At 44.5% G+C, this 16,186-nt stretch overlaps 1 protein-coding gene across 13 annotated transcripts in view; it reads left to right on the forward strand.

Moving 5' to 3' along the window:
- The window catches only part of PROX1 (prospero homeobox 1), a 50,069-nt gene that overhangs the window by 1,910 nt on the left and 31,973 nt on the right, over window positions 1–16,186 (forward strand). For 10 of the 13 annotated variants that reach the window (XM_054821377.1, XM_054821387.1, XM_054821388.1 and 7 more), the window contains exons 2-3: window positions 6,073–7,861; window positions 14,474–14,581. In XM_054821377.1, the coding sequence (XP_054677352.1) occupies window positions 6,140–7,861; window positions 14,474–14,581 (1,830 nt within the window). In that variant the 5' untranslated portion in view covers window positions 6,073–6,139. Of the gene's footprint in view, window positions 1–2; window positions 3,640–3,662; window positions 4,255–4,288; window positions 4,961–6,072; window positions 7,862–14,473; window positions 14,582–16,186 lie in introns of those variants that run through there. The other 3 variants (XM_054821381.1, XM_054821380.1, XM_054821379.1) reach the window with 3 other exon arrangements.

The following is a 16,186-nucleotide window of genomic DNA, read 5'->3' on the forward strand; positions in this document are numbered from 1 at the left end:
GGGAAGAACAGATAAGGAGGATATTAACTTAATATCTTTGACAAAGTAGGAGATGTCAATCACGGCTGGCAGGGGAAAACGGCTGCAGACTAGAGGTGCCCTTGAATGTCGGGCAAAAGTTGCCCGGGTGAGGATTTGGAAACCCGCTAGTTTCCCACAGGTCCCGAGCGCTCGTGGCGAACGCCATGGCATTTCTAGCTGTGCGGCGAGTGTCACCCCAAAACCCTCATCCGGGTCTGGGGACGGGCGGGGGACACGTGGGAAGCGCATCCGTGCATCCGTGGCCATTGCTCGGTGGCGGAAAGGTCCGGTGGTGTCTAATGCAGGGTACAGAGACACGGCCTCGTCACCGCGAGGTGTAAAAGCTCAGATTATTTGTCACTTCCATCGTCTGTAGAGGCTTGGCAGTACGCAGGATGAATTATGCGGAGGCAGTTTCCTTACCCGTAGATTTGCATGTGGCACATACCCTTTATGTCGTCTTCTCGCAGTTTTTCTGTGAGTTGCCATCAATCACGTAAAGTTTACGACCACCGCAGCTTGTTTTGCATTTATTTTATCTGCTTTTTGTCCAGAGCTTACCTTTAACAGCAATATCACATACTGTGAAATGTTTATTAATACTCAAGGATAGACAGAGTATCAACAGTTCATGAGTTGATCTGTGATAAAAAGTACAATGTATATACTTTTTTGCTAACAGCTCCCTATTAAATTATTCTGTAAAGTATCTTACATTCGCTGAATGGCACTGTCAGTATATACAGTTAACTTTCCTGCCAGTTGAACTCAGAGGCCTCCTCAGTTTATATGACTTGTCTTTTTTATGATCGGTTGATAAATTAAGATAGTCGTAAGAATGGACACATTTTGAAATTGGAGTTTAATTTGATTCAGGGCAGAATTGTAAATACTGCGATTTGTAGTCTCTAAATCATGATTTAATTCTGTCTCAAAGTGCAGCCTAACTGCTGGATTAACTAATTTGAGAATTGTGATTTAATGACATCGGTAGCATGGAAAAAAATTATCTTGGGAAACTTGGGCTGAGTTTGTAGTAGGAATCTTGCGAACGTTTCAGTATTGTCTCTGCACAGAGACCATGCGAGTTATTTTCTTCACGATCAGTGAAATAACAAGGACCAAACTGGTTTGAGAGGAGGAAAATGTTTTCGAATTTCTACCTTGAGAAGCTCGATTTCTTTTTTCTCATTTAAAGAATCTGTTTCCTCGAGCGGTGCTGAGCACAGATACACGATGGAGGGCCCTGCATCTCCCCAAAATAAAGGCCTGGACTAATGAGATGCCGAATCCCTCCCGTTAGTGAGCTCTGTCAATTCTCCCGGTAGTCGATGGGCATTCAGGATGTTTGGCATTCACGGGAATCGCTGAATAAATACCTTGCTGGATCGGGCCCTGGGTATCACAGGGCTCATAAAACGAGGGTGGGTTTTCTGTTTAAGGCTAAAGAGCCGGTAGCGTCGCTCTGAAGTAAATCAGGCTCTAATTTTTACTTCTTAGGGAGAAATCCTAATAAAGTAGTTGTTACTGCGCAAGTAGTTGCTCATAATTTCTGCCTTGTTTCAAATGCTTTGATTACATGTCTAAGCTAAGGGAGTTAGATAACCCTTCTCCCAAGAAAACTTGTGTCAGAGCCGTACAAAGAGGTAGTACTTTCTCATTAGTGGCTGACGTGATTTCAGCACTGAACAGATCTATGGTGAATAGATGTCATCTGTTCTTCGGATTTTAGCTGTGGTTTTGTGCGTGAAATGCTGTTGACTGGAATAATTTTCATCCTGCGCTTCCTGGCTGATTCTGGCAAAGCCATACCCCGAGTAGCGCTTTAGAGTGAAAGATCTAAATATTTCTATTAGCAGAAGCGTGTTAAATTTCTTGTGTGGTATTGGCATAATGGGCCTGACATGAAGCAGGCAGACGCTGGACCAAAAAAGTAGTCAGCTTGTGAAAAGATAGGAACGATTTCAGCTCTATAAACTGATATCTCCTTGAATTCACCCAGGGATATTTGTCAAGTTTAGCACTTTGCCGCTGTGTATTTAATGGCTGTTTAGGTTAGGCTAGGGTCCCTCAGAGTGGCTGAGGAGGGTGAGTTAGAATTTACATCTCCTTTGCATCTCATAGGTGTGTGAATTATTCTAGGAGAAAATGATCAGCGTCTTTGTAGATCAAGATGAGTTAACAAAATTGATTACAGAAATTGATTTATTTGTCATGAGTGCGGTTAAATACCTGACATCATATTCCTTTCTAAAGACTGTTCTAGCCAAGGGTTTGGTAACAGTAACTCCTGGATACCTAGAAATTAATCTGTTTCCAGTTAAAATGTCAATGCATATCAAATGGATATGAAACAAACCCGTGTCTGTAGCTGCTGTGCTGTTAAGAGGTTATTCATAGCTACATTTTAATCCTATCTCCTTAAACAAAAGTTTTGAAAGCAAATTTGTAAATAAAATACTGCAAGCTATGTTTATGGATGGACTTAGAACGTGCTGAGGCCCTTGGTATGATTTTTAATTACATGGGCATGGAAAACGTTCGGTTGCTGAGAAAGCCGCATCGTGCGAGTTGAGGCTCGAGATGTGGAGGGTGAATTTAACATAAACTACACTTGGCATGCAAGGAGTATCAAAAGTGACGTGTAAAGCAAATTTAACCTTCAGAAATGTAAAAGTCTCTAACTCGAAAAGAAACAGTGCTTCTGAAGATTTCTACGTAGATCTTGACAACCTAAGCTATCTTTCTAACTATATATTTCTGGATAGCTGTACAGGGGCAGTAGATGTATGAAATACATAGTTTTGAGACAACGTGCAGCCAAAGTACTACTACTATGTAAAGGTCACAAACTTCCGATTTTTTTTTTTCCCCCCGCAAGAGTTCCCTATTTATCCACTCCTAATCTAATCAGTCTCGAAGTCTCCCTGTCGTGGCTGGGATTTTGCATCCCGCTGTACGTGCCATTCCGCTTCCCTTGAGGTGCGAATCGGTTTTGGTCCTCCCAGACCAAAATATTAGCTGGCCGTTCAATGCCTGTTCTGTTTCATCAGGCTAAAGTAGAACTATTTCTCATATTTAAGCCGAAAGGCACGTAAGCCTTAAAGCCGGCAGTCTGTAGGCTCGGGATAACACTGGGGCAAATGGGAGACGTTGCTTAATACCCGGGTTAAGTGTACGATAACTCCGATGCTTTCAGCTTCCAGCCAGGGAAGGAGGGGGCATCGCTCCGGAGCACCTCCTGCCGCATGTTTGCGGTGGCAGGAATGGGCAGGCGAGCAGCTGCTGGTACGGGGGCTCGGGGAGAGGAAAATGGACACTGGGGAGGAAGGATGCGTGGCAATGACCTTCCAACCTGGCGCAGGACAGCCTATTTCCTGAGCTGCTGACTCAAGGGTACAGCAAGCCCTCCCCATGCGTGTCCTTGGTTGGGATTGGGCAAGAGGGAGAGAAGTGGTGGTCAGGCACCTCAAATTTGCTGGGAAATGTGCAAAACTTGAAACCTGACGTGAGGGTTTTGGTGTGAGTCTGGGAACTTACTGCTGGATCTCAATCAAGCGCAGCTTGACTACAGAAAAGGAAGGAAAAGCGTGAAGGTTTTCGGTGTTGGTGCTTGGGGTGGGTTTTTTTTCCTATTGGCAAGTATTACCTTTATGGAGAATGCCTTTAGAATATCTTACGTGCAGTAAGCAAGAGCTCTGTTAGTTATCTCGCAATTAGTTTATATCGCTTCCAAATGAACGCCACTAGACTGAAAGGTCAACCTTGACCCTGGTTTATTCTGTGCCAGTATCGCCTGCTTAAAAACTCCGGCGGTGGTCGCCCCTTTCCACCCCCTGAGGACTTGGCCGTTTATTTACAAAAACAACCCTTCTGAAATGCCAACTCCTCAGATTTTTTTTTTAGATGAAGACCTAATTGCAAGAGCCTGATCCTGCCCCCTGAAAGACGCCATTTGCGTTAATTGAGAGAAAGCAGGAGACGGTCTCTTACAAGACATACTGCCAAGTAGGGCCCGATCCTACCACTCGCACGTAAGAGGATTTTGGTATCCCTGGGCTCCAGGGGAATTGCTGGCAGGGTGGGATGCTACCTGGCCTGCAGGTGGTAGAGCTGGGCCCCTGCAGCAGAACTCCTTGTTATTTTATTATTATTGTGAGGTCTCCAAACTTCACTTGCTTAATGTGCTTCTTGATAAGGAACAATCTCTGAAGGCAGTGTCCTGATAACGGGGTAAGGCTCTGGATTTCCCATCTGAATTCATGACTTTTTTTTTTTTAATTTTTATCATTCTTTGCTTTCCTGTATGCAAGGAGCCAGTAATGTAAACAAACATCACGTCCCTTGCATAACTGTCTCTGACACCAAACCTCTGAAAATTCTTTTAGTACATCCAGGATACGTGGGCAAAGGCTGCAGAATAAACATAATGTTTCAAAGTATTAAAAGCTTTTTTTTTTTTTTTTCCCCCCATCCTGGTTGCAAACTAAGCATTGACTACTGTCTTGATTTTACAGATTATTTCATGCTGAAATTATGCCTATTTGCATGGATAGTCATTCTTTAAAACTAGCCACAGATGCAGTCCTAGGGAGCACGTAGATGTTTTTACAGGTGAACCGAAAGAGATGGGAGCAATTCCAAAAAGTCTGCATGCTGCCTTTGGCAATATACCCTGTTATTGTGAAGATTGTGCTCTGTTAAGCAAATGTAAAGTTTAATATTAGATAAGCGTCGCATGAAAATTATTTTAATTTTCCTCAGCGTTGAATTTTAAGAAACAGGAAAGAGTGTCGAGTGCTTTATGTGCAATGTGAGTTTAGCATCACTAGTTAATAAGTCACAAATTATGTCAAGAGCCTTTTACAAAATGCAAGGAAGTGTGTTATCTTTTTATGCTGTGTTCCTGGGAAACAATGAGAGTTCATATAAAGAGAAGGTATCGTCCTTTCTCACGCAGCTGATTGATGTTATTTCTTTCATCTTTCCCTATTTTTTCTCATCTTTTCTGCATGTCACAGGAAATAAGATTCTGTGTATTCAAAATATTACATGTGAAAAGGGCTTCACTGGGCATTTGAGATACTGTTCTTGGAGATTTTTCTAAAGCAGAGAGATGTGACACTGAACATGTCTCGTTTCTGCTATGCAAAAAATTTATCGTCATGTATTTTAGTGTACGAAATAATAGCAGAATCTTCAGCCTTTGGTAGCGGGGCTTGCTTGGAGAATATAAGTTAAGAAAAGGGAAGGAATGTATGGGGAATTCAAAACACTGTCATGGCTAGTCAGTGGTACATACGAGGCTGTGTTAACGAACTACATTTTGGCCTTTATTTGATCACATCTCTGTAAATATTATAATCTCGGCCATAAAATATTTTAATGCATTTTTGCTTTGCTGAATAAATGTTTCCCTAATGATTTAAGAGAGGGTTGGTTTTTTTCCCCAGTGTAAGCATAAATGTGTCTATGATTTCTTTGCCTTTCACATACACACATACTATCCTACCTACAATTAAGCGAAAGTTGTTGTTTTGACCTTCGAATGTTTATTTACCAGTTTTATCTCTCTTTAAAAAGCAAAACTACAATTACGGTTTTTACATTGCAATTGAATTTTTTTAATCCAAATTTTATACAATTTCTTGTTTTAACAATAAATCTTAAATAAGGAGTACTTTCATCTTCTTTTGTAACATGTATCTCAATGCCCTAAATTTAATCAATTGGTTGTCAGAGGCTGTGTTCTTCTAATCTACTCTTTCTTCTGAAGATAAACAGTATCATTTTAGGCATTTGTGCAAGAGAATCATATTACTGGTGCTTAAGCAGTTTTTGCTTTTTTAAATCTTAATCCATCTTAAACCAGTGGAGCAGAAATATTTAAAAATGTTTCATTTCAAGCAGAGTGCATAATAAATTACAATAATTGTAATGTGCCATAAATCCCAGAGCCTATGCATTTTGCATTTTATTCAGGATTGAGGTCAGGAAATTTGGAGAAATTTAAAGAAAATGATTCATCAGTCCTTTTGTTCTGTTGGCCAGGGTCCCAGGATTCTTGAGCTGAGCCCAGCTGACAAGCTTTTGAAGATGGCACAATAACAGTCCAGTGATGCCTGACCATGACAGCACAGCCCTCTTAAGCAGGCAAACCAAGAGAAGAAGAGTTGACATTGGAGTGAAAAGGACGGTAGGGACAGCATCTGCATTTTTTGCAAAGGCAAGAGCAACGTTTTTTAGTGCCATGAATCCCCAAGGTTCAGAGCAGGATGTCGAGTATTCAGTGGTGCAGCATGCAGATGGGGAAAAGTCAAATGTACTCCGCAAGCTGCTGAAGAGGGCGAACTCATATGAAGATGCCATGATGCCTTTTCCAGGAGCAACCATAATTTCCCAGCTGTTGAAAAATAACATGAACAAAAATGGTGGCACGGAGCCCAGTTTCCAAGCCAGCGGTCTCTCTAGTACAGGCTCAGAAGTACATCAGGAGGATGTATGCAGCAACTCTTCAAGAGACAGCCCCCAAGAGTGTCTTTCCCCTTTTGGCAGGCCGACTATGAGCCAGTTTGATGTGGATCGGTTATGCGACGAGCACCTGAGAGCTAAACGCGCCCGGGTTGAGAATATAATTCGGGGTATGAGCCATTCCCCCAGCGTGGCATTAAGGGGCAATGAAAACGAAAGAGAAATAGCTCCGCAGTCTGTGAGTCCCCGAGAAAGTTACAGAGAAAACAAACGCAAGCAAAAGCTGCCGCAGCAGCAGCAGCAGAGTTTCCAGCAGCTGGTTTCGGCGAGGAAAGAGCAGAAGCGAGAGGAGCGCAGACAGCTGAAGCAGCAGCTGGAGGACATGCAGAAGCAGCTGCGCCAGCTGCAGGAGAAGTTCTACCAGATCTATGACAGTACCGACTCCGAAAATGATGAAGATGGCAACCTGTCTGAAGACAGCATGCGCTCCGAAACCATGGATGCGAGGGCCGGCGACTCCGTTGGCAGGTCGGACAACGAGATGTGCGAGCTCGACCCGGGGCAGTTCATCGACCGGGCGCGGGCCCTCATCCGGGAGCAGGAGATCGCGGAGAACAAGCCGAAAAGAGAAGGTCCCAAGGAGAAGGAGCAAGGGCCGAACGCCTTCCACCCCGAAGGCAAACACTTGGCCGAGACGCTGAAGCAGGAGCTCAACACCGCCATGTCGCAAGTTGTGGACACGGTGGTCAAGGTTTTCTCGTCCAAGCCCTCCCGCCAGCTTCCTCAGGTCTTCCCGCCTCTCCAGATCCCGCAGGCGAGGTTCGCCGTCAACGGAGAGAACCACAACTTCCACACGGCCAACCAGCGCCTGCAGTGCTTCGGGGATGTCATCATTCCCAACCCCCTCGACACCTTCGGCAGCGTCCCCATGCCCGGTGCCACTGACCAAACCGAAGCGCTGCCCCTCGTCGTCCGCAAAAACTCCTCCGACCAATCCGCCTCGGCCCCACCGGCCGGCGGCCATCACGCCTCCCTGCACCAGTCCCCGCTCTCGGCCACCACCGGCTTCTCCACCTCCTCCTTCCGCCACCCCTTCCCGCTGCCCCTCATGGCCTACCCCTTCCAGAGCCCCCTGGGCGCCCCATCGGCCTCCTTCCCGGGGAAAGAGCGCGCCTCCCCCGAATCCCTTGACCTGACCCGGGAGACCACCAGCCTGAGGACCAAGATGTCATCGCACCACATGAACCACCACCCCTGCTCGCCGGCCCACCCCCCCAGCGCCGCCGAGGGCCTCTCCTTGTCCCTCATAAAGTCCGAGTGCGGTGACCTGCAAGACATGTCCGAAATCTCGCCCTATTCGGGAAGTGCAATATCCTTTTCGAAAGACGAGCGATAACCCGGCAGTGGCCGGTGGGAGAGGACGAGGGGCCATGCCCGTGCCCCGGGGCTTCCCCCGGGCGCTGCGGGAGCGGGGCGCTCACGGAGGAGCGGGCGGGGGGCTTGGTGAGGCCAAATAAAACGCCGGGTGTGGATTCACGGCGCTCCTTCAGCAATGGTGTTCACATAAAAAAGCCGCTGGCCCTCCCCAAGCCTTTTAGGCCGTCCCCTGGGGTCAGAAAGCGAGCCAAGCCCATGATCCGGGTGCCAGTGGGTTTCCCTGGGCTGGCGGGTCCTTCCCCAGGCGGGGAGCTGATCGAGTGGGCATCGCCCTTGGCTGAAAACCGTTCGAGCCACGGCCGCCTCCTTTCCCTCCCCTGCCAGGCCAACGCACGACCCGTGTTAATGGTGTCGTGGCTGGGGCTCGCAGAGAGCCGCGGTCCGGTCATTGTGAGCCTTCAGCTCTCAGGCGCGTAAGGGAATCGAAGCACAAAAGACGCAGGTACTGATATATTCAGGCTGCATCAAGTTCTTTCCCCCACCCAGAGGTCTATTCCTCAGCCCTTGTGCAGCTGCCTGCTATGCATGATTAACCTCTGTTCAGCCATACACAGAAATCTTTTGTCCTAACATACACAAAGCAAATTATTTTGGAAAGCTAGAGAGAACAATTAAATATAAAACTTCAGCTGTATTAAATTTACAGGACACTTCCCCTGCTTAAAAAAAGAGATGATAATAAAATCTCTCTTTTTAGCTCAATAGCAGGCTTTAGTTAGGGGAAAAAAAAAATCCATCTCTGCCTTTATTTAGGCATATCCAGACATAGTAATGATCTTTTCTTCTTTTTTCCTGGAAACTAGTATCACATTTTTTTTTTTTTTCTTTTTTAGCAATAACACCTCCCACTCCTTCCACCTTTTCCCCTAATGTGCTTTTTGGTCAAAAGATTATTCTTCCAAGTACAGTCATATCAAAAGTGAATAAAATACCATGTCCGCCCAATGCTAAAATCGAGGATTTTGCATGAAGGGTAGATCGATGTTTTTTCCCAGCTCCAAGACCCCAGCAGAAAGCAACAGCACAAGCACAGAATCATAGATGCAGCTAATTTCAGTCCCAAGTTGATGAAAGTAATTGCGACTGAATATCTCTGCCCCTCCCCGAGTGGTGGTAGCGATGCTGAGGAACTCGTCCCCTTTCCAGGGGTACCATGTGAAGGCAGATGCCCAAGGCCGTGCCCCATCTCTGGGTATCTTCTAGGCAATTAATAACTCTGGTGGGTTTAGCTTAATTTAACCACATTTTCTGTAGATGTGTTAAATCCTCAGGAGGGTGCTGGCCCAGCTTGAGAGCCACCGGTTACTGGGCTTCCCATCCCTCCCATGGCCGTGAGCACCACTGGGATGAAGGCAGGTGCTGCAGGTCCAGAGCCCATCACCACCAGTCTTTGATCTAACTTAGGTGAAGTCTGAGTCAAGAATTGCTGCTGCCTGACCTGTATGAATAGTCCCGTTTCTATAGGGGGAAGTGTTCCGGTTTGAAAGCACCTTCCTTGGCTGTTGGTGTTTTTGAGAGCCAGCTGGTAATGGGCATGGTGTTTGAGGGACCTCTTTCCCAAAAGAGGATTTCTCTGTTGCATTGATAGCAGGGAAATCTTCTCCTCGCCATATACATTGTACGGCAAAACAGAGGAGTCGGTCTAAATCCGGCATCACTCGCAGTTACTGCCAGTTACTTTGGGAGATCCAAACCGAAAATCTCTCCTGCGTGTTGAAATGCAAGCTGCGATGCTCGGAAAGCAGTCCTGAGGTCAACAGGAGTGGCAGCCGAGGGCAAGACTCACACCAGAGCAATTAAGTAGTTTTTCCCAAACAGTACAGTGGCATACTAATTGTTTTTGTACAAAAGTAGTTCTCCCATCTTGGGAGAGGAGTGAGCAGAGGTGAAAAATGCCAGGTGGGTGAACTAGGAGTAGTTGTGGGGCTGCACGTGATCCTCTCCACCCGTGGAGCATGTCTCCCTCGCCCCTGCCCTTTCTCCCCCTTTCTCCTGCTCAGTCTCACTGGGGGTCACTAACGGAGCTTCTTGCTTCTACTGAAACGGGGGTGCCAGAGTCCCCCACCGCTCCCAGGCTTAGCGGGGGGAAACGCTGAGTGGAGTGACTCCTTTCCTCCTCCCTTGCCTCACTTCTTCCCCTGCCATTGTCAAAGCGCTCTGACGTGCCCACCTGGGGGCTATTGCAGGCTGCAGTTTGGTCCGAGGTTAGAGACAGACCTCTCGGGACAAACAGGTTTGTTAAAGAGCGCTTCTACACGGCGTGTACCCTGGTATACGGCTCGGCTGTGGGGATGGATGGGTTTTTTTCTAGCAGCGGTTTGCTTGGCCAGGTAGCTTGCGGTTTCCAGAGAAAGGCGCAGTATGGAGGTTGGTTGGTTTGTGATCGATTCTGTTGTGGCATTTTTATTTTACATGCTTGAATGTGCATGTATAGGGAATACATTTCTTGAGAGAAGCAGATCTTTCTTCCCTTGAGAAAGCAACATCTGTTTTCCTGGACAATACAGCCAGGATGAGAACATTAAGACTAGCAGATACAGCCAAGTTCAGGTTTTAGTACTGTGCTAAAACACTGACTTAGCCTGGTTTTGGTTGGTTTTTGTTTTGTTTTGTTTTGTTCTTTTTTATTTAACCAACGCCTGTAAAATGTATCTGAGAGTTCTTCGCTGAATTGCAGAAGGAAATGGTTAATGTTTGCGTATGTTGCTAAACAAGATAAGATGCACCTGCAGCATGAATTCCCATCTTGGTCATGAATGCAGTCTGTATCTTTGCAAACTAATCTGTTTAATCAAATATTAAGTTTTATTCAAATTCCAAAAGAAACAGACAGCGAATTGTTTTCCTGCATGGTCTTCCTTTGTCATGCATCCTCTTTGCATCTCAAGAAAAATAGCCTTGTTCAGTCCCAAAACATTTGCATAGATCAAAATTGAAGCCCAGCAGTAGTGTGTGTGCTGTTAAGACATCTGTAAAGGTGAAGAAGTTTAGCGTGCTCTCCCTGGCAGGAGGGCTTTAAAACATTAGTGAAACTTTCTACAATTCTATTTATTTTTAAACGGAATTCCAATCCAACTGGAATGAGTTTCACAGTCCCAATATGTGAAGGCTATAATTAGTGAATTACAACATTTTGAAATGAGGAGTTATTACATCTGACTAGAATTAAACTAATTAAACTTTTTTTTAAAAAAAGAGCGATTGTACAGCAAGCTGGGTAACTCCGTGCTGTTGATGAAACCTGGGTGATGAACAAATACTTCCCAGCCAGCCCGTTCTTTGGAGGCTCTTGAAGATGCTGTGAGATACAGCTATTTGGAGCTTTGCTGATTAAAAGCACCTGAGGTGTAACTTAAGGAGCAGCTTGGCTTTGCTAGCGCAGATTTTTGACCTGATACAGCCTATTCTTACCTCTTTTCCTTCAGCTTAATACGTGTGTGGGCTAGAAAAGCTTGTTAGAGCATTTGTGGGAGCTCGGGCTGAGAGAAACAGGAGTGAAAGATCATCCCCACTGAAAAATATTTTTGCAAAAGAGGTGCGTTACCTGGGAGGATTGAAGTGCAAATGAAGCAAATGCTGTGCGATGCCACCCCTGCGCTTCTCCAGTTAAAACACCCAAGACCATGTACGTGTTTTCGTTCCCAGCCTTTCACTTGCTATTTCTTTGCGTTTTGCCTTTTTGCTGCTGCCGCTGCGTTAGGTGGGGCTACGTCGTGCTGTGTAAACGCACGACGCCGAGACTCGCAGGTTGTTTGAACACCGCTTTAGGTTCAGCTGCAGTGTACTGTTCCTCTGATCTTTTATGTTCCTGAGCAGATGTCTTTCATTAATTTATGGATTTATCATCTTTTCTTTCTCTCCTTTTTTTTCTTTCCTTTTTTTTTTTTTTTTTTTTTACACCTGGCAGCTGGCTCAAGTTTCAGCAGTTATTGTCTATTTTGCATTACCCATAGAATTGAATGTCATCTGTCTTCACAAAGCTATAGCTAAGAGAATTGAGGCAAGCCACACGAGCTGCTGGGACAGAGCTTGTTTGCGTTCCATTCGGCACCCCTCCTCCCTTTACCTCCTTAATATTTATTTGTGCTCATTTTCTTTCCTGGCCTTGAATGGGGCTTAGCTCGTGTTCGGTACAGCTGTATGTTTACTGAATCTATTTCATCATGAGTCATTGTGCGTGTGTAAGTATCCTGGAAACAGCTAGTGCTTTCTTGGAAGAACAGTTGCTTTTCAGCCCAAGCACTTAAAAAGGAAATTAAGCAATTGGTCAGTTCAGGTTTTTTTCTGAAATAGCAATGGGTTATCTAATTCTTAGCTATACGTCTGTCATTAACTATTTTTTGCTAGATTATTACAGATCATATCTTTTATCACAGTAAAGCGTTAACCTTAGGATCAAGATATACAGATTTATTGCATATTTGATATCGCTTTAAGGCTGCCAAGTGCTTAAGAACAAGTATAATTTTAATAAAAAATGGATTTCTGGGAATTTGAGTCTCAGAACATCTTTTAATACATGTTTCATTCAATATCAATATCCTCTGGCATTAGAGCAGAAAATATTTAAAAATCCTAAATGCAGAAGGAATCCAAATGCTTAGACAACTGTCTAATATGCTTAAATCCAGCAAATATGAGAGCTTTTTTTGAAAGTTTAAGTCCATCTTTGAGCTTACATTGAAAGAGAATATATACTCCAAACCCAGTATTAACATGTTGTCAGCGTCAGAGGAATCACAAATTAAGGAGACTTAGGATTTTTGTTTTTTTTTTTTTTCTTTTACTTATTGGAGTTCCCCTTCGGACCCCCACTTTCCTGAAAGGATCACATAACAAAATGGATTTCTGGCGTAGAAGTTTTGATTTGTCTAAAACTCTTATCGCTAAGCAATAGGTGACAGCTTGCTACTATTATTTCACTTACGTATTTTGACAGATGGCACTGCAGAGTGTAATGCTCTTTTAGACTTCTCTATCAGTCTAATGGAGGTAACTGGAGGTTCTTTCAACTCTTCTCTTGGCACAAGAAGTATGTCAGTCATAAATTATCTTCTTTGTAATCATTAAGCATCTAAAACAAAATGCAAGTTCAGCTGAGCCGTTTTCCGTGTACTTCCAGATAATAAGAGGTTTTTAAACTAATATTGTCAATGACTTTTTTTCTTTTTAAATGCTACATTTTTCCAATCTAAAAATGAACCTTGTGACTGAAATAAAGGGAGACGGTTTCAGTAGATTTCACGAATTAGAGAAAAAGGAATTCTGCTGAAAAAGCCTAGCTAATCAGCGGCAGCAGTAGCCTGCTGATAAAAATTAGCCTGGGTTTCCCGTCTCGAGGCCTGGAGTGAGACGTTCTGTGCTGACGTGTGCCCGGCCGTAAGGTGGAGGAGGCACCTTGGCTGCAGCGCATCTGTCAACTTGGTTGACCTTCCCCCCGCCGTAAGGTGTGAACCGAGTGAAATTTTCAACAATTGTGTTTAGGAGAACCAGTCCTTAGAGAAGCTTCTGGGAAGAACCCTTAATTGACCTTGTGGGGGCCACATTGATTTTCTCCACGTGCATCTTCATTTCTGATAAATTATAAAGCCATTAATTTGCTGAGGAAATGGCAGGGCCAGCCTGCGGCACAGATGTGACCAGAGCCGTCCTAGCACGCAGTACACAAAAGGGAGCCAAGAAGCTGGGAGAAAAATCAGCAAGCCGAGATTGTTATGGTTAGCTTCACATTCCCTTGGGAACTCTTTTAGTTGCTTCTGTTTACAGATCTAAAAGGTAATGATGTTTCCAGGATAAATAGGCTGCCTTATAGGGTAAGTGGCCATTTATTGATCTGCTAGCCCACATTTATCGATTGGTTAGCCCCAAATACAGCTTCATTCTCCGAGGAGTTAACTGTGTAAATCAGGAGGCGACAAGTTTGTGATGGGGGGGGGGGATTGAGTGGCAGAGGGGCTCCGCCTGGGACAAATTTCCCTTTGATTGCCCAGGCAGCCACTGGAGCAAAGCACCAGCAGGATTAGAGAGAGTTACTCGGGATGTTAACATTTATCGTCACGAATGAAACAGGTGAAATGTACTGACTGTATAAAACATCGCTCAAAATGATGAAGCGCCTCCAATTGTCTTACAAGCATTAGTTTTATTTTGTGCAAGCAGCACAACGCTGAGAGAAGAAATAAACTTTAGCTGGAATTGTGAAGGAGAGGGAGAAAAAGCTTCCGATAAGTTTTCGGCGGCACATGCTTCGTGCATTTGTTTCCTTAGCAACAAGTGAACATACATATGGTACGCAAGCCGTAAACTTGCAGGATTCCTGAGATCCGGCACCAAAACTGATAGGAAATACAGGATTTAAGTTACACGGTCTCGCATCCCTCCTTTAGCTATATTACAGAAAATTACAGCGCAGCAATTTAAATGTTAATATTTCCTCCTGTAGTCTGGGGAACCATAGAGTATTTAAGGGGGCACTTTGCTAGCTCTGTACGTTAAGAAACGGCTTTCTCAAGAACAGCATTTTCCTTTACTAATTCAATCCTACATGCAGGAAGGCTTGTCACCGAATCACTTGAAAAAGGCCAAGCTCATGTTCTTTTACACCCGGTACCCAAGTTCCAATATGCTGAAAACCTACTTCTCAGACGTAAAGGTAAGAAAATCTTTCCCCCCCCCCTCCGCTTCTCTCCTTACTGCATGCTATATTTGCTCATGAAAAGGTATCATGTTATCATATTAGAGATTAATAATGTTTCTGGGTACGCAAAGGTTACAGCTGACTTTATGCACTTGCTCTTCCTGTCGAGGTGTACCCTGCTTGTGCCTAGGTGAGGAAAGGGGATGTTTTTAAAATAAAAATAAAAAATCATCGAAATTTCAGAGCAAAGTAAGAATAATTATTGCAGTAAGAGAAATAGTTTTCATTATACATATCCTATTAAAAAAGGCGATGTCAGTGGTGGTAGAAATGTACTTCCAAGAACATTTTGGAGCAGTTCTCAAGTGCTCCCTTATTGTTTCATTTCGGTTGGTTTCCTCATATTTGTGCTTACATAAGCAGAGTGTAGAATCCCTTTCTTTCTGTCAAAAAGAAACAGTACATTGAAATTCTCCATGCAGAAGCTGCTTAAAAACAAAAGTGATGATTGTCTCTTATTTACAACTTAATTTGTTGTTGATGCAGAGTACACTGAGCATAAGGAGGATGAATAAAGTGACAGATTCAGGCCACATTATTCAAATGAGGATATGAAAGCTGTCGACATACAGCTGCATCCTCCCTCATTCTACAGAATATTAGGACCTCCTGATTTTTTTTCTAAAAGTAATTGTTCCTTCACATCAACTTGATTTTGTGTTAATCATCTAAGTTTTTTTTAAAAAAACACATAGATTGGGTTTTAATGATTATAATGGCATACATGGTGTCATTATCTAAGTAACTTTATAAACATTACATTAGCTTAAATTAGTTTGTTACATCCCCCCCCCCAAACAAATTGCAGAAATCCTTCTTTTAATTACTTTCGGGTTATGGGGTCTTTCGGTCTTAGTGGAAGATTATCCCACAGGTTTGTGAACTTGGCCCAGTTTCTGCTGATCAGTTCTCTTTGGTCAAGTTTCTTGGCAGTTTTCCCCTTTATTTTTTTCATCTAACATTGCATGCGCTTGCACATCTCAGTGCGCTCCTGCCCCTCACAGCCGTGCCCTTGGAGGTTCCTCTTATTCAGTGCCATGTGCCGAGCGGATGATGACATTTATAAAAAGGGGTGGGGGGGGGGGCAGGGAAGCAATACAGGCACTTCCTAGGCTAAATGGCCGGTCAAGAATCATTAAACACACACAAAAAAAAGCTGCGAGTGGCGCAGCGGGCCAAGTGGAGGGTTTGCTGTCAGAGTGGATCCACCTGGAATGGAAGAATCGGAGGGAGCGTTTCAAGCGACGCTGCTCCGATGAGCTGCCGCGGCCAGATGTAACGCTGGCAACGCTGCTCGGGAGGGTCCTGCTCTGAGGGTACCCTGCGCCTTCGCCCCAAGGTGTTCGCATGGCCAGGTACACCGAGGCAGGGATGTTTTTTTCCCTGGCATTGCTGCTTTTTTCCCTCTTTTTAAGAAGATACGTACTTGCGTGTTTGCACGCATACGCTGACTTTGTCTTCTGACAAAGTTGTGTAACATGCAGAAATTCACTTCTGTGCCACCTTACATTTAAACAGCACCACGAGAAACCCAAAAGGGCTTTACAAACCACCTGCGTG

Source organism: Grus americana, chromosome 3, assembly GCF_028858705.1.
Source record: "Grus americana isolate bGruAme1 chromosome 3, bGruAme1.mat, whole genome shotgun sequence".
In the NCBI taxonomy this organism is placed as follows: domain Eukaryota; kingdom Metazoa; phylum Chordata; class Aves; order Gruiformes; family Gruidae; genus Grus; species Grus americana.